Source organism: Lampetra fluviatilis, chromosome 56 (assembly GCF_964198595.1).
Source record: "Lampetra fluviatilis chromosome 56, kcLamFluv1.1, whole genome shotgun sequence".
Lineage (NCBI taxonomy): Eukaryota > Metazoa > Chordata > Hyperoartia > Petromyzontiformes > Petromyzontidae > Lampetra > Lampetra fluviatilis.
In genome coordinates, this window is record NC_136330.1 from 8,549,027 (window position 1) to 8,571,861 (window position 22,835).

Genomic DNA, 22,835 nt, shown 5'->3' on the forward strand with positions numbered 1-22,835 from the left:
GGGGGTGTGAGGGGGGGGTGTGAGGGGGGGGTGTGAGGGGGGGGGTGTGAGGGGGGGGTGTGAGGGGGGGGGTGTGAGGGGGGGGTGAGGGGGGGGTGAGGGGGGTGTGAGGGGGGGGGTGTGGGGGGGGGTGTGGGGGGGGGTGAGGGGGGGGGTGGGGGGGGTGAGGGGGGTGTGAGGGGGGGGGGTGAGGGGGGGGGTGAGGGGGGGGGGGTGAGGGGGGGGGGTGAGGGGGGGGGGTGAGGGGGGGGTGAGCTGCGGGTGTTCACCGCGCCCCTGCAGCTTGCCGCATGCACGGGGAGCGGTGGCGCAGCAGGTTAGCGCACCACGCCGCTCGCGCCCCATCACGTCGGTGGCGATTATCCGAACCCGGAAGGTGACCACCGAGGTCCCTAGGCCAGCTCGACACTTAGACGAGTAGCTGTTTGCGTTGCTGGGGAAACAAAGGCGGCCGGGCGTGGCGCTGTCGACCGCCCACCCACGCGAGCGCCCAGCCGGCGTGCCGTGCCGGCCTTCACGGGTGCCCCTCGCTATCACCGCACTTGCCCCCTCGGCAGGCCGCGTTGCGCTACGCGGGGGAGCTTTGTCTGTGTGTGTGCGCCCCGCCGTGGAGCTGTGTCTGTGTGCGTGCGCCTCGCCGTGGAGCTGTGTCTGTGTGCGTGCGCCCCGCCGTGGAGCTGTGTCTGTGTGCGTGCGCCCCGCCGTGGAGCTGTGTCTGTGTGCGTGCGCCTCGCCGTGGAGCTGTGTCTGTGTGCGTGCGCCCCGCCGTGGAGCTGTGTCTGTGTGCGTGCGCCCCGCCGTGGAGCTGTGTCTGTGTGCGTGCGCCCCGCCGTGGAGCTGTGTCTGTGTGTGTGCGCCCCGCCGTGGAGCTGTGTCTGTGTGCGTGCGCCCCGCCGTGGAGCTGTGTCTGTGTGCGTGCGCCCCGCTGTGGAGCTGTGTCTGTGTGTGTGCGCCCCGCCGTGGAGCTGTGTCTGTGTGCGTGCGCCCCGCCGTGGAGCTGTGTCTGTGTGTGTGCGCCCCGCCGTGGAGCTGTGTCTGTGTGCGTGCGCCCCGCCGTGGCAGGCCGCCCCAGCCGGACCCCAAGGCCTCGCGACGCTCCATCGGGCTGCTCGACATCTTCGGCTTCGAGAACTTCCACGTGAACAGGTGAATGGCGCTCACGTGGACAGCCTCACCACGTCACCCTCCTCACCGCGTCACCCTCCTCACCGCGTCACCCTCACCGCGTCACCCTCACCGCGTCACCCTCCTCACCGCGTCACCCTCACCGCGTCACCCTCACCGCGTCACCCTCCTCACCGCGTCACCCTCAACGCGTCACCCTCACCGCGTCACCCTCACCGCGTCACCCTCACCGTGTCACCCTCACCGTGTCACCCTCAACGTGTCACCCTCACCGCGTCACCCTCCTCACCGCGTCACCCTCAACGCGTCACCCTCACCGCGTCACCCTCAACGCGTCACCCTCACCGCGTCACCCTCAACGCGTCACCCTCAACGCGTCACCCTCCTCACCGCGTCACCCTCAACGCGTCACCCTCACCGCGTCACCCTCAACGCGTCACCCTCACCGCGTCACCCTCAACGCGTCACCCTCACCGCGTCACCCTCACCGCGTCACCCTCAACGCGTCACCCTCACCGCGTCACCCTCAACGCGTCACCCTCCTCACCGCGTCACCCTCACCGCGTCACCCTCACCGCGTCACCCTCACCGCGTCACCCTCACCGCGTCACCCTCACCGCGTCACCCTCACCGTGTCACCCTCACCGCATCACCCTCAACGCGTCACCCTCACCGCGTCACCCTCCTCACCGCGTCACCCTCAACGCGTCACCCTCACCGCGTCACCCTCAACGCGTCACCCTCAACGCGTCACCCTCAACGCGTCACCCTCCTCACCGTGTCACCCTCACCGCGTCACCCTCACCACGTCACCCTCCTCACCGTGTCACCCTCACCGCGTCACCCTCAACGCGTCACCCTCACCACGTCACCCTCCTCACCGCGTCACCCTCAACGCGTCACCCTCCTCACCGTGTCACCCTCACCGCGTCACCCTCAACGTGTCACCCTCACCACGTCACCCTCCTCACCGCGTCACCCTCACCGTGTCACCCTCAACGCGTCACCCTCACCACGTCACCCTCCTCACCGCGTCACCCTCACCGTGTCACCCTCACCGCGTCACCCTCACCGTGTCACCCTCACCGCGTCACCCTCACCACGTCACCCTCACCGCGTCACCCTCACCGTGTCACCCTCACCGCGTCACCCTCACCGAGTCACCCTCCTCACCGCGTCACCCTCACCGCATCACCCTCACCGCGTCACCCTCACCGCGTCACCCTCACCACGTCACCCTCACCGCGTCACCCTCAACGCGTCACCCTCGCCGCGTCACCCTCGCCGCGTCACCCTCACCGCGTCACCCTCACCGCGTCACCCTCACCGCGTCACCCTCACCGCGTCACCCTCACCGCGTCACCCTTACCGCGTCACCCTCACCGCGTCACCCTCACCGCGTCACCCTCGCCGCGTCACCCTCGCCGCATCACCCTCGCCGCGTCACCCTCGCCGCGTCACCCTCACCGCGTCACCCTCACCGCGTCACCCTCACCGCGTCACCCTCACCGCGTCACCCTCACCGTGTCACCCTCAACGCGTCACCCTCAACGCGTCACCCTCCTCACCGTGTCACCCTCACCGCGTCACCCTCACCACGTCACCCTCCTCACCGTGTCACCCTCACCGCGTCACCCTCAACGCGTCACCCTCACCACGTCACCCTCCTCACCGCGTCACCCTCAACGCGTCACCCTCCTCACCGTGTCACCCTCACCGCGTCACCCTCAACGTGTCACCCTCACCACGTCACCCTCCTCACCGCGTCACCCTCACCGTGTCACCCTCAACGCGTCACCCTCACCACGTCACCCTCCTCACCGCGTCACCCTCACCGTGTCACCCTCACCGTGTCACCCTCACCGCGTCACCCTCACCACGTCACCCTCACCGCGTCACCCTCACCGCGTCACCCTCACCGCGTCACCCTCACCGCGTCACCCTCACCGCGTCACCCTCACCGCGTCACCCTCACCGCGTCACCCTCAACGCGTCACCCTCGCCGCGTCACCCTCGCCGCGTCACCCTCACCGCGTCACCCTCCTCACCACGTCACCCTCACCACGTCACCCTCACCGCGTCACCCTCACCGCGTCACCCTCGCCGCGTCACCCTCGCCGCGTCACCCTCGCCGCGTCACCCTCACCGCGTCACCCTCACCGCGTCACCCTCGCCGCGTCACCCTCGCCGCGTCACCCTCGCCGCGTCACCCTCGCCGCGTCACCCTCACCACGTCACCCTCACCGCGTCACCCTCACCGCGTCACCCTCGCCGCGTCACCCTCGCCGCGTCACCCTCACCGCGTCACCCTCGCCGCGTCACCCTCACCGCGTCACCCTCACCGCGTCACCCTCACCGCGTCACCCTCACCATGTCACCCTCACCGCGTCACCCTCCTCACCGCGTCACCCTCACCGCGTCACCCTCACCGCGTCACCCTCACCGCGTCACCCTCACCGTGTCACCCTCACCGCGTCACCCTCCTCACCGCGTCACCCTCACCGCGTCACCCTCACCGCGTCACCCTCACCGCGTCACCCTCACCGTGTCACCCTCACCGCGTCACCCTCCTCACCGCGTCACCCTCACCGCGTCACCCTCACCGCGTCACCCTCCTCACCGCGTCACCCTCACCGCGTCACCCTCACCGCGTCACCCTCACCGTGTCACCCTCCTCACCGCGTCACCCTCACCGCGTCACCCTCCTCACCGCGTCACCCTCACCGCGTCACCCTCACCGCGTCACCCTCACCGCGTCACCCTCCTCACCGCGTCACCCTCCTCACCGTGTCACCCTCAACGCGTCACCCTCCTCACCGTGTCACCCTCAACGCGTCACCATCAACGCGTCACCCTCGTCGCGTCACCCTCACCGCGTCACCATCACCGCGTCACCCTCCTCACCGCGTCACCCTCACCGCGTCACCCTCACCGCGTCACCCTCACCATGTCACCCTCCTCACCGCGTCACCATCACCGTGTCACCCTCCTCACCGTGTCACCCTCCTCACCGCGTCACCCTCACCGCGTCACCCTCACCGCGTCACCCTCACCGCGTCACCCTCCTCACCGCGTCACCCTCACCGCGTCACCCTCACCGCGTCACCCTCACCGCGTCACCCTCCTCACCGCGTCACCCTCGCCGCGTCACCCTCACCGCGTCACCCTCACCACGTCACCCTCACCGCGTCACCCTCACCGCGTCACCCTCACCGCGTCACCCTCGCCGCGTCACCCTCGCCGCGTCACCCTCGCCGCGTCACCCTCGCCGCGTCACCCTCAACGCGTCGCCCTCGCCGGGCACACGTGATCGTTACTGACTCTCCTCCCCCCACTCTGCCCCCCCCCCCCCCCGGCCCCCCAGCTTCGAGCAGCTGTGCATCAACTTCGCGAACGAGAACCTGCAGCAGTTCTTCGTGCGCCACGTCTTCAAGCTGGAGCAGGAGGAGTACGAGCTGGAGGACATCAGCTGGCGCCACATCGAGTTCTCCGACAACCAGGACGCGCTCGACATGATCGCCCTCAAGCCCATGAACATCATCTCGCTCATCGACGAGGAGAGCAAGTTCCCCAAGGTGGGGGGGGGGGGGGGGGGGCTCGGGGCGGGGGCACGGGGGGGGGGGGGGGCGGTAACGTCACCACGGTGACTGGGAGATGTTAACGACCTCGCCTGGCCTACAGGAGGTCGTGGGTTCGATCCCGGAGCCTGATGATGCCTGCTGCTGCTGCTGCTGTATATTTGGAGTTTGCGGTGTCTCTCTCTCTCTCTCTCCTCCACGTTTAAAATCAATATCACCGCGCGCGTTCAGAGTGCTCCTATACATTTCCACGTGCTGATGATTATTATCCACTTCGTTGGGCTATCATTTGTCATAGCCAGGTCGCGGTAAACATTTAAAAAATTTAGTTTAGTCGCCCGTGTCGGCACGGTAACGGCGGTATGGGGTTTCCAACCTGCGTATCGCGGGCCACAGCCTGCGGGCCACAGCCTGCGGGCCACAGCCTGCGGGCCACAGCCTGCGGGCCGCATGCCGTTGGGCCGCATGCCGTGGGGCCGCATGCCGTGGGGCCGCATGCCGTGGGGCCGCATGCCGTGGGGCCGCATGCCGTGGGGCCGCATGCCGTGGGGCCGCATGCCGTGGGGCCGCATGCCGTGGGGCCGCATGCCGTGGCCTCTCCACTCCCGTTCACGTGGCCCGTGGCCGCATGTGACTCGTGAGGCCGAGCTCCCTCCGAGCACCTTCCCAGCAGACGCGACGCCTCATCCCGTCGGCCGCACGGCCTTCCTTCCGGGCAGTCCCGGCTCATCAGCGGCATGGGCTCGACGCAAGCGAATCTCTGAGCCGGTTCCGAGATGCGGTGTCTCGTGAGCAGCGGGGTCGGGCTCGCTTGAGCCAACGCGGCGGGCGAGCCGCCAGGGTGTGCCGGTGCAAGGGGGACCCTCCCTCCCTGTCTCTCTCTGTCTCTGTGTGAGATGCGGGTCGTCCTGTCACACCACGAACTTCTCTCAAACGCCGCACAGCGTGGGTCGCGACCAGCGTCGCTGGAGACGGGACGGGCGATGTGATGGACGGGCGGGCGCATGATCCACCCGTCCACACGGCGGCCGTGTCCCCTCCACGCGTAGACACCCCCAGCGCTCCACTGGGCCCCCTCCCTCCCCCAAGCCCCCAGCCCTCCAGCCCCCCTCCCTCCCAGCCCCCCAGCCTCCCTCCGACCCGGCCCCCCACCCACCCACCTCCGGCCCCTCTCCATTGTCATGGGGAGCAGGGAGGGTGGGTCACACACATGAATGTTTTAGAGGTGGCGTTTGTGGTGTGGTCTGGTGTGGTGTAGTGTGGTGTTGTGTTGTGTGGTGTGGTGTGGTGTGTGTGGTGTGGTGTGGTGTGGTGTGTGTGATGTTGTGTGGTGTGGTGTGGTGTGTGTGGTGTGTGTGGTGTGGTGTGGTGTGATGTTGTGTGGTGTGGTGTGTGTTGTGTGGTGTGGTGTGTGTGGGGTGTGGTGTGTGTGGTGTAGTGTGGTGTGTGGTGTTGTGTTGTGTGGTGTGATGTGTGGTGTGGTGTGTGTTGTGTGGTGTGTGTGGTGTGTGGTGTGGTGTGTGTGGTGTGGTGTGTGGTGTAGTGTGGTGTGTGGTGTTGTGTTGTGTGGTGTGGTGTGGTGTGGTGTTGTGTGGTGTTGTCTGTTGTGGTGTTGTGTGGTGTGGTGTGTGTGTTGTGGTGTTGTGTGGTGTGGTGTGGTGTAGTGTAGTGTGGTGTGGTGTGTGGTATGGTGTTGTGTGGTGTGGTGTGGTGGTGTGTGGTGTGTGTGGTGTGGTGTGTGGTGTGGTGTGGTGTTGTGTTGTGTGGTGTGGTGTTGTGTGGTGTTGTCTGTTGTGGTGTTGTGTGGTGTTGTGTGGTGTGGTGTGTGTGTTGTGGTGTTGTGTGGTGTGGTGTGGTGTAGTGTGGTGTGTGGTGTGGTGTGTGGTATGGTGTTGTGTGGTGTGGTGGTGTGTGGTGTGTGTGTGGTGTGGTGTGTGTTGTGTGGTGTGGTGTTGTGTTGTGTGGTGTGTGTGGTGTGGTGTTGTGGTGTTGTGTTGTGTGTTGTGGTGTTGTGTGGTGTTGTGTTGTGTGATGTGGTGTGGTGTTGTGTGGTGTGGTGTTGTGTGTTGTGTTGTGTGATGTGGTGTGGTGTTGTGTGGTGTGGTGTTGTGTGTTGTGTTGTGGTGTGGTGTTGCGTGGTGTTGTGTGTTGTGTTGTGTGCTGTGGTGTGGCCGTGAGAGAGCGGGGAGGGTGTTGGGTGTCACAACACCGAGCCCTCCCTCGTGCTCCCACACAGAACCACTTCGGAAGATGCACCACCACCATCACCACCACCACCACCACCATCATCGCCAGCATTATTGTTGCCGATGATTGTGTCGGTGATGGTTTGCATGATGGGTGATGGTGGTATTGAACTTTAAACTAAACTATGTTAGTTTATAAAAGCCCACTGAGCTGTATCGCTCTTTTTCAGAAGTTACCTGGCCACAAATTATATCTCAACGAAGTGGCTCATCATCATCATCATCACGTGCGCCCTGTGATATCCCCTTACACGGGTCTTTCTTCTTCCACGACTACAATATTATTTTACCAGGCAATGCCCACTGAACTATGCAGCTCTTTTTCAGAAGCGACTTGGTCACAAATGAGAGCTCAGCGAAGTGGCTTGTCATCACGTGGACATTTAAAGGAGCCAAATACTGGCGGACCCAGAGAAAAATCCACGCGACCACGGGGAGAGAGAGAGAGAGAACAGCACGCAAACTCAAATATGCAGCAGCAGCAGCAGCAGGCGCCAGGGTCGGGACCACAACCCACGGCCCCTTGCACACCAGGCGAGGGAGATCTCTCAGCCACCGTGGCGGCGATGTTGCCCTGGTCAGGGGTCGGCAACCTGCGGCTCCGTGACGTTCTTTATGGAGGACCACCGCTGGCCCCTGCCCACGATGGTGATGGCAGTGATGGCAGTCACGGCGGTGATGGTGGTGATGGTGGTGATGGTGGTGATGGCGGTGGTGATGATGATGTTTCAGGTGATAATGGTAATGATGACGATGGTGTATATATATCGGTGGTGCCTGTAATGGTGATGCCGATGGCCATGGCACTGACGGTGGTGACGGTAATGATGGTAATGATGGTGATGCCGATGGCCATGGCGTTGACGGTGGTGACGGTAATGATGGTAATGATGGTGATGCCGATCGCCATGGCGTTGACGGTGGTGACGGTAATGATGGTAATGATGGTGATGCCGATGGCCATGGCGTTGACGGTGGTGACGGTAATGATGGTGATGTCGGTGGCCATGACGCTGCACGTGATAGTGGCGATGATGGCAGTGGTGGTGATGTCTGTGGCATTCGCGATGATGGCGGCGGTGACGGTGCCGATGGTTATGATGTTGATGGCGCTGGACGTGATGATGGCGGCGGGGGTGATGTGTGTGGCGCCCGCAGGGCACGGACACCACGATGCTGCACAAGCTGAACGCACAGCACAAGCTCAACGCCAACTACATCCCTCCACGCAACGCCCACGACTCCCAGTTCGGCCTCAACCACTTCGCCGGCGTCGTCTTCTACGAGGCGCGCGGTGAGGACGCACGCACCGGCACGCACCGGCACGCACCGGCACGCACCGGCACGCACCGGCACGCACCGGCAGGCACCGGCACGCACCGGCACGCACGCTTGTGGACGTGTGCGTGTGTTTTTGGCCATATTGGAAGAAGTAGTCGCCCCCTGTGAGTGGCTGGCTGAGGTGCCATCTGTTGAGGAAGTACAGAAGGCGATCCAGAGTCTGAGTCCAGGAAAAGCACCGGGGAGAGATGATCTCCAAAGCGAAATGCTGAGGGAGGGTGGCGTTTGTCTGCAGACTGCCCAATATGACATCATAACAAGTCTGGACCACTGAACGGGTTCCGCAGGATTGGAAGGGTGCCCTGGTGGTCCCTCTCTTTAAGAAGGGGGACCGCACAGACTGTAACAACTACAGGGGCATCTCACTCCTCAGTGTGCCGGGAAAGGTCCTGGCAAGGATTATTCAACGTCGCCTTGCCAGGCACACTGAGGAGAGGCTTGCGGAGCTCCAATGTGGTTTCAGGCCAGGGTGGTCCTGCACAGATACCATATTTTCTGTCTGTCTGCTACATCAGATGTGTAGGGAATTCTAATAGTACCTATCGCTGTGCTTTATTGACCTGGTCAAGGCCTATGATACCATCAGTAGGCCTGGGCTTTGGGTTGTTCTTCGTGATTTCGGAGTCCCTGACTCTCTGCTCACGATCATTCAGGACCTTCATGGTGGTGAGCGGGCCCGGCTACAACTACGTGGCCGGCAGGCAGAGACATTCCCAGTTCACCTTGGGGTGCGACAGAGATGTCTTTTAGCTCCCACATTATTTAATATCTATTTCAGCCACGTAGTTCGTAATGTCTTCCATGGCTGTACCGGAGGAATTTCCATCTGGTACAGATACAATGGGAGGCTGATTGATGCCCAGGTGCGGTCAAGGGATAGCTTCCTATTGGTCAACCACGTTACGTATACCGATGATCTGGTGGTTGCTGCTCACTCAGTGGAGTTGGAGGCACTGCTGCTGAACCGGGAGTGTGCCACTAAGAGGTGGGGCCTTACTATAAGCCCCCACCAAAACTAAGCACCTGCCTGGGTATTTTGTGCCATTAAACACTCTACCCCCACAACTCCCAATTGGTGATGGGGCAGTTGTGGAGAGATTTCCATACCTGAGGAGTGTGCTCATGACCGGCTCCGGTTTGACAACAGAGGTCTCACACCAAATCAGCCGAGCGGCATTATCTTTTCATCGACTGTGTAACGCTGTATGGAAGCTACCTGGTCTGTCACTCCACACGAAGCTTTGGGTCTTCTCGGCCACGATCATGCCCTCCCTTCGCTATGCTTGCGAAACGTGCAACCCCTGAATGGAACATCTTCACCGGTTAAAAATATTTCGGCTGGCCTGCCTATGATCCATCCTGGGTTTAGCCAGGCTGGATTTTTTGAGCTCACAAATTCTTGAAAGATCTGGACACATTCCCATCAGTGAGCTCCTCCGGCAGGCAAGGCAGCGTTCGCTTGGTCATGTAGCCCGCATGCCCAGCCACTGCATGCCTAAACAGCTTTTGTTTGACTGGATAGAGGGAGATAAACGGGCACAGCACGGGCTAGAGAAGAGACGGAGTGATGCAAGGGGGACCCCCCCTGCCAATGACTGGTACCAGCGGTGTCAAAATCGGCCTCTGTGGAGGAGGCTCGTGAAGGACGCTGCTGCTGGGCAGTTGGAGGCAGTCGCCCTCCAGCAACAACGGAGGGCGGAGGAGCATCACTCATAACAATGAGCAGAGCGCCGGGTGGCTAAAGCACAGTAAGTGGGCACAGTAGGGGGCACAGGTGGTGCATCGGCCAGTCATCTCAGTCAGCAGATCCATGGCACTTGGGTCTGTCCCGTGACCTCCTGCCAGCGGGCGTTCAACACTTCACGTTGCCTTCAAGTGCACATAGCCTGGCACAAGCGTCGTGGTGACGTCACCGCCACTTAGTGGCGAATGGCGGTTGTTGTTGTTGTTGTGTGTGGCCAAGTGGGAAGCGGTGGCGTAGCGGTTAGCACGCCACGCTACGAAGCCAAGTTCGATTCCCACTCGCGGCCAACACCAGTGACGATTATCTGAAGCGGTCCTGGGCCTCCCCTAGGCCGACTCAACCTCAAATGAGAATCTGGTGCGGTTGGCAAACATCGCCACTGGGGAAACAAAGGCGACCGTTTCGATCGCAACACAAGCAACCACTTGCGTTGTGATTGAAACGTCGTAGTTTTTCTTATTTTCTTTGAACCTATCTACGTGACTTTACCGAAAGACCCAAAGAAGATGTATTCCTGCAGCCACGAAAGCTTTAAGTCAAGGTTTATATGGGGGATCTTTGTCATCGTTGTCGTGTTGAGAAAATGTGGCGGTGAGCGACCTGGGGGGCGGTGAGTGACGTGGGGGGGGGGCGGTGAGTAACGTGGGGGGGGGGCGGTGAGTGACGTGGGGGGGGGCGGTGAGTGACGTGGGGGGGGGGCGGTCAGTGACGTGGGGGGGGGCGGTGAGTGACGTGGGGGTGGGGGGGGGCGATGAGTGACGTGGGGGTGGGGGGGGGCGGTGAGTGACGTGGGGGGGGGCGGTGAGTGACGTGGGGGGGGGGCGGTCAGTGACGTGGGGGGGGGCGGTGAGTGACGTGGGGGTGGGGGGGGGGCGATGAGTGACGTGGGGGTGGGGGGGGGGCGGCGAGTGACGTGGGGGGGGGGGCGGTGAGCGAGGTGGGGGGCACTGAGTGTGTTGTCCCGCAGGCTTCCTGGAGAAGAACCGCGACACGCTGCACGGAGACATCATCCAGCTGGTGCACTCCTCGCGTAACAAGTTCATCAAGCAGATCTTCCAGCCCGACGTCGCCATGGTACTGCACGCGCACGCGCGCACGCAAAGACAAAGATCCGTGTGACCTTAGACTGTTGGGGCAAGTGCTGTTAGCGAGTAGCACTTATGAAGGCTGGCATGGCACAGGACGGGGTGGGTGGCCAGCACCACGCCCGGCCGCCTTCGTCTCCCTAGTGACGATGTTTACACGTCACACCAGGTACTCATTTGAGACTGAGTCTACCTAGGGGAGGTCCAGGACCGGTTCGGATAATTGCCACTGGTGTTGGCCACGAGCGGGAATCGAACTCGGGTGGCCACGTTCGTAGTGCAAAGCACTCGCCATTGCGCTCCCCGTGCACGCCAATGCCAAGACCCGCCATCCACGACGAAGTGATGATGACGTCTCTACGGCGACTATGCCAGGCCAGGTGCACTGTGACGCCACGTCAAGTGTCGAAGGCTCACCGGAAGAGCCACGCACGCTCGCATGCACGCGCACGCACACGCGTGTGTGTGTACACGGTTAGGGGACACGCGTGCAGGACACGCACATGCAAGGCAGTGTGCAGGTGACCGCAGCGTGTCCCAACGCGCTGGGCCACGGTGCTGCCGCTCCAGGGGCCTTGGCCAGGCAGAGCCACCTGTACCCCCCCCCCTGTACCTTGGCCCCCCACTCAGCCCCCACTGGGGTCTCTGCTGGGGTGGTCACGTCGAGTGGCGGTGGTGGTGGTACGGAAGGTAATACAGAGTCTCACAACAGGAAAAGCGCTGGGCAGAGATGATCTCCCAAGCGAAATGCTGAGGGAGGGTGGCGTTTGTGCACAGACTGCCCTACATGACATCATAACAACAGTCTGGACCACTGGACGGGTTCCGCAGGATTGGAAGGATGCCCTGGTGGGCTCCCCCTTTAAAACGGGAGGACCGCACAGACTGTAACAACCACAGGGAAATTTTCCTTCTCAATGTGCCGGGAAAGATCCTGGCAAGGATTATTCAACATCGCCTTGCCAGGAGCCCCAATGTGGTTTCAGGCCAGGGCAGTCCTGCACAGATGCCATACTTCGTGTCCGTCTGATCTTGCAGAGGTGTAGGGAATTCCAACAGGACCTATATCTCTGCCTTATTGACCTGGTCAAGGCCTATGATACCATCAACAGGCCAGGGCTCTGGGTTTCTCTTCATGCTTTCGGAGTCCCTGATTCTCTGCTCACAATTATTAAGGATATTCATGATGGTGGGCGGGCCCGGATAAAGCTCCATGGCAGGGAGTCAGAGCCAATCCCTGTTCACCTTGGGGTGTGACAGGGATGTCCTCTGGCACGTACATTATTTAACTTATTTTTCGACCAAATAGTTCCATGGCTGTACCGGAGGAATCTCCATCTGGTACAGATACAATGGGAGGCTGATCGATGCCCGGGTGTGGTCGAAGGATGGCTCCCTATTGGTCAACCATGTTACGTATGCTGATGATCTGGTGATCGATGCTCACTCAGAGGAGGGGTTGGAGGTGCTGCTGCTGAACCTGGAGCTTGGCACTAAGAGGTGGGGCCTTACCATCAACCCCACCAAAACTAAGCACCTGCCAGGGTATTTTGTACCATCGGACACTCCACCCGCAAAACTCCCAATTGGTGATGGGGCAGTAGTGGAGAGAGTGGAGAGTTTCCCATACCTGGGCAGTGTGGTGGTGTCGTGGTGGTGGCGGTGGTGGTGGTGGCGGTGGTGGTGGCGGTGGTGTCGTGGTGGTGTCGTGGTGGTAGCGGTGGTGTCGCGGTGGCGGTGGTGTCGTGGTGGTGTTGTAGTGGTGTCGTGGTGGTGGTGTCGTGGTGGTGGTGGTGGTGTCGTGGCGGTGGTGGTGGTGGTGTCGTGGTGGTGTCGTGGCGGTGGTGGTGGTGGTGTCGTGGTGGTGTCGTGGCGGTGGTGGTGGTGGTGTCGTGGTGGTGTCGTGGCGGTGGTGGTGGTGGTGGTGTTGTGGTGGTGTCGTGGCGGTGGTGGTGGCGGTGGTGGTGTCGTGGTGGTGTCGTGGTGGTGTCGTGGCGGTGGTGGTGGTGGTGGTGTCGTGGCGGTGGTGGTGGTGGTGGTGTCGTGGTGGTGGTGGTGGTGGTGTCGTGGCGGTGGTGGTGGTGGTGTCGTGGTGGTGTCGTGGCGGTGGTGGTGGTGGTGTCGTGGTGGTGTCGTGGTGGTGTCGTGGCGGTGGTGGTGGTGGTGGTGTTGTGGTGGTGTCGTGGTGGTGTCGTGGTGGTGGTGGTGGTGTCGTGGTGGTGGTGGTGTCGTGGTGGTGTCGTGGTGGTGGTGGTGTCGTGGTGGTGGTGTTGTGGTGGTGGTGGTGGTGTCGTGGTGGTGGTGGTGGTGTCGTGGTGGTGGTGGTGGTGGTGTCGTGGTGGTGGTGGCGGTGGTGGTGGTGGTGTCGTGGTGGTGGTGGTGTCGTGGCGGTGGTGGCGGTGGTGGTGGTGGTGGTGTCGTGGTGGTGGTGGTGTCGTGGTGGTGGTGGCGGTGGTGGTGGTGGTGTCGTGGTGGTGGTGGTGTCGTGGTGGTGGTGGCGGTGGTGGTGGTGGTGGTGTCGTGGTGGTGGTGGTGGTGTCGTGGTGGTGGTGTCGTGGTGGTGGTGGTGGTGTCGTGGTGGTGGTGGCGGTGGTGGTGGTGTCGTGGTGGTGGTGGTGGTGTCGTGGCGGTGGTGGCGGTGGTGGTGGTGGTGGTGTCGTGGTGGTGGTGGTGGTGTCGTGGTGGTGGTGGCGGTGGTGGTGGCGGTGGTGGTGTCGTGGTGGTGTCGTGGTGGTGGTGGCGGTGGTGGTGGTGGTGGTGTCGTGGTGGTGGTAGTGGTGGTGGTGTCGTGGTGGTGGTGGTGGTGTCGTGGTGGTGGTGTCGTGGTGGTGGTGGCGGTGGTGGTGGTGGTGTCGTGGTGGTGGTGGTGGTGTCGTGGCGGTGGTGGTGGTGGTGTCGTGGTGGTGGTGGTGGTGTCGTGGTGGTGGTGGCGGTGGTGGTGGTGGTGTCGTGGTGGTGGTGGTGGTGTCGTGGTGGTGGTGGCGGTGGTGGTGGTGGTGGTGTCGTGGTGGTGGTGGTGTCGTGGTGGTGGTGGCGGTGGTGGTGGTGGTGGTGTCGTGGTGGTGGTAGTGGTGGTGGTGTCGTGGTGGTGGTGGTGGTGTCGTGGTGGTGGTGGTGGTGTCGTGTTGGTGGTGGCGGTGGTGGTGGTGGTGGTGTCGTGGTGGTGGTGTCGTGGCGGTGGTGGCGGTGGTGGTGGTGTCGTGGTGGTGGTGGTGGTGGTGTCGTGGTGGTGGTGGCGGTGGCGGTGGTGGTGTCGTGGTGGTGGTGGTGGTGTCGTGGTGGTGGTGGCGGTGGTGGTGGTGGTGGTGTCGTGGTGGTGGTGGTGGTGGTGTCGTGGTGGTGGTGGTGGTGTCGTGGTGGTGGTGGTGTCATGGTGGTGGTGGCGGTGGTGGTGGTGGTGGTGGTGTCGTGGTGGTGGTGGTGGTGTCGTGGCGGTGGTGGTGGTGGTGGTGGTGTCGTGGTGGTGGTGGTGGTGTCGTGGTGGTGGTGGCGGTGGTGGTGGTGGTGGTGTCGTGGTGGTGGTGGTGGTGTCGTGGCGGTGGTGGCGGTGGCGGTGGTGGTGGTGTCGTGGTGGTGGTGGTGGTGGTGTCGTGGTGGTGGTGGCGGTGGTGGTGGTGGTGTCGTGGTGGTGGTGGTGGTGTTGGTGTCGTGGTGGTGGTGGCGGTGGTGGTGGTGGTGGTGTGGTGGTGGTGGTGTCGTGGTGGTGGTGGCGGTGGTGGTGGTGGTGTCGTGGTGGTGGTAGTGGTGGTGGTGTCGTGGTGGTGGTGGTGGTGTCGTGGTGGTGGTGGTGGTGGTGTCGTGGTGGTGGTGGCGGTGGTGGTGGTGGTGGTGTCGTGGTGGTGGTGGTGTCGTGGCGGTGGTGGCGGTGGTGGTGGTGTCGTGGTGGTGGTGGTGGTGGTGTCGTGGTGGTGGTGGCGGTGGTGGTGGTGGTGTCGTGGTGGTGGTGGTGGTGTCGTGGTGGTGGTGGCGGTGGTGGTGGTGGTGGTGTCGTGGTGGTGGTGGTGGTGTCGTGGTGGTCGTGGTGTCGTGGTGGTGGTGGTGGTGGTGTCATGGTGGTGGTGACGGTGGTGGTGGTGGTGGTGTCGTGGTGGTGGTGGCGGTGGTGGTGGTGTCGTGGTGGTGGTGGTGTCGTGGCGGTGGTGGCGGTGGTGGCGGTGGTGGTGGTGGTGTCGTGGTGGTGGTGGTGGTGTCGTGGTGGTGGTGGCGGTGGTGGTGGTGGCGGTGGTGGTGGTGTCGTGGTGGTGGTGGTGTCGTGGTGGTGGTGGTGTCGTGGTGGTGGTGGCGGTGGTGGTGTCGTGGTGGTGGTGGTGGTGTCGTGGCGGTGGTGGCGGTGGTGGTGGTGGTGGTGTCGTGGTGGTGGTGTCGTGGTGGTGGTGGCGGTGGTGGTGGTGTCGTGGTGGTGGTGGTGGTGGTGTCGTGGTGGTGGTGGCGGTGGTGGTGGTGGCGGTGGTGGTGGTGTCGTGGTGGTGGTGGTGGTGGTGGTGTGGTGGTGGTGATGGTGTCGTGGCGGTGGTGGTGGTGTCGTGGTGGTGGTGGTGTCGTGGTGGTGGTGGTGTCGTGGTGGTGGTGGTGGTGGTGGTGTCGTGGTGGTGGTGGTGGTGGTGGTGTCGTGGTGGTGGTGGCGGTGGTGGTGGCGGTGGTGGTGGTGTCGTGGCGGTGGTGGCGGTGGTGGTGGTGTCGTGGTGGTGGTGGTGGTGGTGTCGTGGTGGTGGTGGCGGTGGTGGTGTCGTGGTGGTGGTGTCGTGGTGGTGGTGGTGGTGTCGTGGTGGTGGTGGTGTCGTGGTGGTGGTGGTGGTGTCGTGGTGGTGGTGGTGGTGTCGTGGTGGTGGTGGTGTCGTGGTGGTGGTGGCGGTGGTGGTGGTGGTGTCGTGGTGGTGGTGGTGGTGTCGTGGCGGTGGTGGCGGTGGTGGTGGTGGTGGTGTCGTGGTGGTGGTGGTGGTGGTGGTGTCGTGGTGGTGGTGGCGGTGGTGGTGGTGGTGTCGTGGTGGTGGTGGTGTCGTGGTGGTGGTGGTGTCGTGGTGGTGGTGGTGGTGGTGTCGTGGTGGTGGTGGCGGTGGTGGTGTCGTGGTGGTGGTGGTGGTGTCGTGGCGGTGGTGGCGGTGGTGGTGGTGTCGTGGTGGTGGTGTCGTGGTGGTGGTGGCGGTGGTGGTGGTGTCGTGGTGGTGGTGGTGGTGGTGTCGTGGTGGTGGTGGCGGTGGTGGTGGTGGCGGTGGTGGTGGTGTCGTGGTGGTGGTGGTGGTGGTGGTGTGGTGGTGGTGATGGTGTCGTGGCGGTGGTGGTGGTGTCGTGGTGGTGGTGGTGTCGTGGTGGTGGTGGTGTCGTGGTGGTGGTGGTGGTGGTGTCGTGGTGGTGGTGGCGGTGGTGGTGGCGGTGGTGGTGGTGTCGTGGCGGTGGTGGCGGTGGTGGTGGTGTCGTGGTGGTGGTGGTGGTGGTGTCGTGGTGGTGGTGGCGGTGGTGGTGTCGTGGTGGTGGTGTCGTGGTGGTGGTGGTGGTGTCGTGGTGGTGGTGTCGTGGTGGTGGTGGTGGTGTCGTGGTGGTGGTGGTGGTGTCGTGGTGGTGGTGGTGTCGTGGTGGTGGTGGCGGTGGTGGTGGTGGTGTCGTGGTGGTGGTGGTGGTGGTGTCGTGGCGGTGGTGGCGGTGGTGGTGGTGGTGTCGTGGTGGTGGTGGCGGTGGTGGTGGTGGTGTCGTGGTGGTGGTGGTGTCGTGGTGGTGGTGGCGGTGGTGGTGGTGGTGTCGTGGTGGTGGTGGTGGTGGTGTCGTGGTGGTGGTGGTAGTGGTGTCGTGGTGGTGGTGGTGGTGGTGTCGTGGTGGTGGTGGCGGTGGTGGTGGTGGTGGTGTCGTGGTGGTGGTGGTGGTGTCGTGGTGGTGGTGGCGGTGGTGGTGGTGGTGGTGTCGTGGTGGTGGTGGTGGTAGTGGTGTCGTGGTGGTGGTGGTGGTGGTGTCGTGGTGGTGGTGGCGGTGGTGGTGGTGGTGTCGTGGTGGTGGTGGTGTCGTGGTGGTGGTGGCGGTGGTGGTGGTGTCGTGGTGGTGGTGGTGTCGTGGTGGTGGTGGTGTCGTGGTAGTGGTGGTGGTGGTGGTGTCGTGGTGGTGGTGGCGGTGGTGGTGTCGTGGTGGTGGTGGTGGTGGTGTCGTGGCGGTGGTGGCGGTGGTGGTGGTGGTGTCGTGGTGGTGGTGTCGTGGTGGTGGTGGCGGTGGTGGTGGTGGTGGTGTCGTGGTGGTGGTGGTGGCGTCGTGGTGGTGGTGGCGGTGGTGGTGGTGGCGGTGGTGGTGGTGTCGTGGTGGTGGTCGTGGTGGTGGTGGCGGTGGTGGTGGTGGTGGTGGTGTCGTGGCGGTGGTGGCGGTGGCGGTGGTGGTGGTGTCGTGGTGGTGGTGGTGGTGTCGTGGTGGTGGTGGCGGTGGTGGTGGTGGTGTCGTGGTGGTGGTGTCGTGGTGGTGGTGGCGGTGGTGGTGGTGGTGGTGTCGTGGTGGTGGTGGTGGTGTCGTGGTGGTGGTGGTGGTGTCGTGGTGGTGGTGGTGGTGTCGTGGTGGTGGTGGCGGTGGTGGTGGCGGTGGTGGTGGTGGTGTCGTGGTGGTGGTGGTGGTGTCGTGGCGGTGGTGGCGGTGGTGGTGGTGGTGGTGGTGTCGTGGTGGTGGTGGTGTCGTGGTGGTGGTGGCGGTGGTGGTGGTGGCGGTGGTGGTGGTGGTGGTGTCGTGGTGGTGGTGGTGTCGTGGTGGTGGTGGCGGTGGTGGTGGTGGTGGTAGTGGTGTCGTGGTGGTGGTGGTGGTGGTGTCGTGGTGGTGGTGGCGGTGGTGGCGGTGGTGGTGTCGTGGTGGTGGTGGTGTCGTGGCGGTGGTGGCGGTGGTGGTAGTGGTGGTGTCGTGGTGGTGGTGGTGGTGTCGTGGTGGTGGTGGCGGTGGTGGTGGTGTCGTGGTGGTGGTGGTGATGTCGTGGTGGTGGTGGCGGTGGTGGTGGTGTCGTGGTGGTGGTGGTGGTGTCGTGGTGGTGGTGGTGGTGTCGTGGTGGTGGTGGTGTCGTGGTGGTGGTGGCGGTGGTGGTGTTGTCGTGGTGGTGGTGGTGTCGTGGCGGTGGTGGCGGTGGTGGTGGTGTCGTGGTGGTGGTGGTGGTGTCGTGGTGGTGGTGGCGGTGGTGGTGGTGGTGGTGCCGTGGTGGTGGTGGCAGTGGTGGTGGTGGTGGCGGTGGTGGTGGTGGTGTTGTGGTGGTGGTGGTGTCGTGGCGGTGGTGGTGGTGTCGTGGTGGTGGTGGTTTGTGTCGTGGTGGTGGTGGTGGTGGTGGTGTCGTGGCGGTGGTGTCGTGGCGGTGGTGTCGTGGTGGTGGTGGTGGTGTCGTGGTGGTGTCGTGGTGGTTCTAACGGCGTGCCGCGCTTCTCGCCCCCTGCCTGCACATGGAGGAGCCCCCCCCCACTTCACGGACCTCTCCCCCCCACCCCTGCCCCCCCCCCTCCTTGCCCCCCCCCACACCTGCCCCCCCTCCTTGCCCCCTCTCTGCCCCCCCACTCCCTGCCCCCCCTCGTGCGTCCCCCCTGCCCCCACTCTTTGCTCACCTCTCTCTACCCCCTCCCCTCCCGCCTGCTCCCTGCGGTCTCCGCGTAGTTTCTGTGCGGCTACACGGGCACAATGTCCGGCTCTTACACGCGCCCCCCCAAGGTAGGACTGGGGTGGTGTGTGGGGTGGTGTGTGGTGTGTGTGTGTGGTGTGTGTGTGGTGTATGTGTGTGTGGTGTGTGTGTGGTGTGTGTGATGTGTGTGTGGTGTGTGTGGTGTGTGTGTGGTGTGTGTGGTGTGTGTGTGGTGTGTGTGTGTGGTGTGTGTGTGGTGTGATGCGTGGTGTGTGTGTGGTGTAGTGTGATGTGTGGTGTGTGGTGTGTGTGTGGTGTGTCTGTGTGGTGTGTGTGTGGTGTGTGTGGTGTGTGTGTGGTGTGTGTGGTGTGTGTGGTGTGTGTGTGGTGTATGTGTGTGGTGTGTGTGTGGTGTGTGTGTGGTGTGGTGTGATGCGTGGTGTGGTGTGATGCGTGGTGTGTGGTGTGTGTGTGGTGTGTGGTGTGGTGTGATGCGTGGTGTGTGGTGTGATGCGTGGTGTGTGTGTGGTGTGTGGTGTGGTGTGATGCGTGGTGTGTGGTGTGGTGTGATGCGTGGTGTGTGGTGTGTGTGTGGTGTGTGGTGTGGTGTGATGCGTGGTGTGTGGTGTGTGTGTAGTGTGTCTGTGGTGTGGTGTGTGGTGTGGGTGGTGTTTGGTGTGTGTGGTGTGTATGGTGTGTGTGGTGTGTGTGGTTCGTGGTGTGTGGTGTGTGTGTGGTGTGTGTGTGGTGTGTGTGTGGTGTGTGTGTGATGTGGAGTGTGTGTGATGTGCGTGTGGTGTGTGTGGTGTGTGTATGATGTGTGCGGTGTGTGTGCGATGTGTGTGCGATGTGTGTGCGGTGTGTGTGTGGTGTGTGTGTGATGCGTGGTGTGTGTGGTGTGTGTGGTGTGTGTGTGGTGTGTGTATGTGTGTGTGGTGTGTGCGGTGTGTGTGGTGTGTGTGGTGTGTGTGTGTGGTGTGTGCGGTGTGTGCGGTGTGTGTGGTGTGTGTGTGGTGTGTGTGGTGTGTGCGGTGTGTGCGGTGTGTGTGGTGTGTGTGTGGTGTGTGTGGTGTGTGTGGTGTGTGTGGTGTGTACAGTGTGTGTGGTGGGGAGTGTGCGGTGCTGTGTGAGTTTGCACGATGGGGTGGGAAGTGCATGGTGAGGTCATATCGTGAATATTGGTGATTAGGGAGATGTGATGATGATGGTGGTGATGTAACGATGGGTGCGATGGGGAATGTGGTTCGGGTTTGATGCTGAAGTGGTTCCAGAGCGGTGCCAGCGCGCGGCTCCCCCCGTAGTAGCTCACTGTCTCCGCACTATCTCCGTCTCCCGGGGCCCCCCCCCCTCCGTGCCCCCCAGGGCGCCGAGACACGCAAGCGCTCCCCCACGCTGAGCACGCAGTTCAAGCGCTCGCTGGAGCAGCTCATGAAGACGCTGAGCGGCTGCCAGCCGTTCTTCGTGCGCTGCATCAAGCCCAACGAGTTCAAGAAGCCCATGGTGAACTCACACACGCACACACCCGCACACGCACACACACACGCTCACACGCACATACACACACACGCACACACGCTCACACGCACATACACACACATACACGCACATACACACACATACACGCACATACACACACGTACATACACACATGCTCACACACACATACACACACATAAACACACATACGCACACACATACACGCACACACATACACAACAACAACCGCCATTTGTCACCACGGCGCTTGTGCCAGGCTATGTGCACGTTACGGCTACGTGAAGTGTAGAACACCTGCTGGCAGGAGGTCATGGGCAGATTCAGGTGTCATGGGTCGAAAGACTGAGATGACCGAGATGACTGGCCGATGCACCACCTGTGCCCCCTACTGTGTCAACTTGCTGTGCTTTAGGCACCCGGCGCTCTGCTCGTTGTTGTGAGCGTCGCTCCTCCGCCCTCCGTTGTTGCTGGTAGCAGCGTCCGATCTTGACACCGCTGGTACCAGTCATCGGCAAGTCCACTCAGCTCCACATCCCCCTGTACCATGTCACTCCATCTCTCTAGCCCGTGCCGCGCCCGTTTTGCCCCCTCTATCCGGCCAAACAAAAGCTGTTTAGGCATGCGGCGGCTGGGCATGCGGGCTACATGACCCAGCCAATGCATCCTTGCCTGCCGGAGGAGCTCACCGATGGGATTGTGTCCAGATCTTTCAAGGAATTGTGAGCTAAAAAAAATCCAGCCTGGTTAAACTCAGGATGGATCGTAGGCAGGCCAGCCTAAATGTTTCTAACCGGCGAAGATGCTCCATTAAGAGGGGTCCATGTTTCGCAAGAGTAGAGAAGGGAGGGCATGACTGTGGCCGAGAAGACCTGAAGCTTCGTGCGGAGCAACAGACCAGGTAGCTTCCACACAGCGTTACGCAGCCGATGAAAATATAATTCCGCTCGACTGATTCGGAGTGAGACCTCTCCGGTCAGAACGGAGTCGGTCATGTGCACACTGCCCAGATATGGGAAACTCTCCACTCTCTCCACAACTGCCTCATCACCAATGGGGAGTTGAGGGGGTGGTGTGTTTGATGGCACCACCAAATACCCAGGCAGGTGCTTAGTTTTGGTGGGGCTGATGGTAAGGCCCCACCTCTTAGTGGCAAGCTCCAGTCTCAGCAGCAGCGTCTCCAACTCCTCCTCTGAGTGAGCATAAATCACCAGATCATCGGCATACATAACGTGGTTGACCAATAGGGAGCCATCCCTTGACCGCACTCGGGCATTGATCAGCCTCCCATTGTATCTGTACCAGATGGAAATTCCTCCGGTACAGCCATTGAAGGCTTCACGAACTACGTGGTCAAAATAATGTGGGAGCCAGAGGACATCCCTGTCGCACCCCAAGGTGAACAGGGAATGGCTCTGACTCCCGGCCACGTAGTTTTACCCGGGCCCGCTCACCATCATGAAGGTCCTTAATGATCGTGAGCAGAGGGTCAGGGACTCCGAAAGCACGAAGAACAACCCAGAGCCCAGACCTACTGATGGTAGCATAGGCCTTGATTAGGTTAGTAAAGCAGAGATGTAGGTCTTGTTGGAATTCCCTACACCTCTACTGTAGCAGACGAGCAGAAACTATGGCATCTGTGCAGGACCGCCCTTTCCTGAAACCACATTGGGGCTCCGCAAGCCTCTCCTCAGTGTGCCTGGCAAGGCAATGTTGAATAATCCTTGCCAGGACCTTTCCCGGCATACTTATACGTGAGATGCCCCTGTAGTTGTTGCACATACATTGACACACACGCACATACACAAACATAAACACACGCACATAAACACACACGTACGTACACGCACACACATGCATACACACACATATGCACATACGCACACATACACGTACACGACACGCATACAACACACACGACACACACACACACGTGACACACAGACATCAATCACACACATATACCACACACACATGACACTCACACGTGACACACACACATGACACACAGATATGAATCACACACACGACACTCACACACACGACACTCACACACACGACACTCACACACACGACACTTACACACACGACACTCACACACACGACACTCACACACACGACACTCACACACACGACACTCACACACACGACACTCACACACACGACACTCACACACACGACACTCACACACACGACACTCACACACACGACACTCACACACACGACACTCACACACACGACACTCACACACACGACACTCACACACACGACACTCACACACACGACACTCACACACACGACACTCACACACACGACACTCACACACACGACACTCACACACACGACACTCACACACACGACACTCACACACACGACACTCACACACACGACACTCACACACACGACACTCACACACACGACACTCACACACACGACACTCACACACACGACACTCACACACACGACACTCACACACACGACACTCACACACACGACACTCACACACACGACACTCACACACACGACACTCACACACACGACACTCACACACACGACACTCACACACACGACACTCACACACACGACACTCACACACACGTGCGTGCGCGACACAATCCCGGAGCGCGACACAATCCCCACGCTGTCCCCTGCGAGGTTGTGGCGTGG

At 62.2% G+C, this 22,835-nt stretch overlaps 2 protein-coding genes across 6 annotated transcripts in view; both read left to right on the plus strand.

The window, feature by feature from the left end:
• Positions 1 to 1,150, plus strand: part of LOC144950143 (unconventional myosin-VIIa-like) — a 75,061-nt gene extending 73,911 nt beyond the window's left edge. The window contains exons 15-16 of the mRNA XM_078880204.1: positions 283 to 316; positions 1,063 to 1,150. Coding sequence (XP_078736330.1) covers positions 283 to 316; positions 1,063 to 1,150 — 122 coding nt within the window. The remainder of the gene's footprint in view (positions 1 to 282; positions 317 to 1,062) is intronic.
• Positions 1,042 to 22,835, plus strand: part of LOC144950172 (unconventional myosin-VIIa-like) — a 129,048-nt gene continuing 107,254 nt past the window's right edge. For 3 of the 5 annotated variants that reach the window (XR_013640350.1, XM_078880244.1, XM_078880242.1), the window contains exons 1-5: positions 4,576 to 4,700; positions 8,108 to 8,243; positions 11,002 to 11,108; positions 18,710 to 18,763; positions 20,037 to 20,174. Coding sequence is in view for 4 of the 5 variants with exons in the window: in XM_078880244.1 (XP_078736370.1) it covers positions 4,638 to 4,700; positions 8,108 to 8,243; positions 11,002 to 11,108; positions 18,710 to 18,763; positions 20,037 to 20,174 (498 nt within the window). In the remaining variant the exon portion in view is untranslated. Of the gene's footprint in view, positions 1,147 to 4,489; positions 4,701 to 8,107; positions 8,244 to 11,001; positions 11,109 to 18,709; positions 18,764 to 20,036; positions 20,175 to 22,835 lie in introns of those variants that run through there. The other 2 variants (XM_078880246.1, XM_078880245.1) reach the window with 2 other exon arrangements.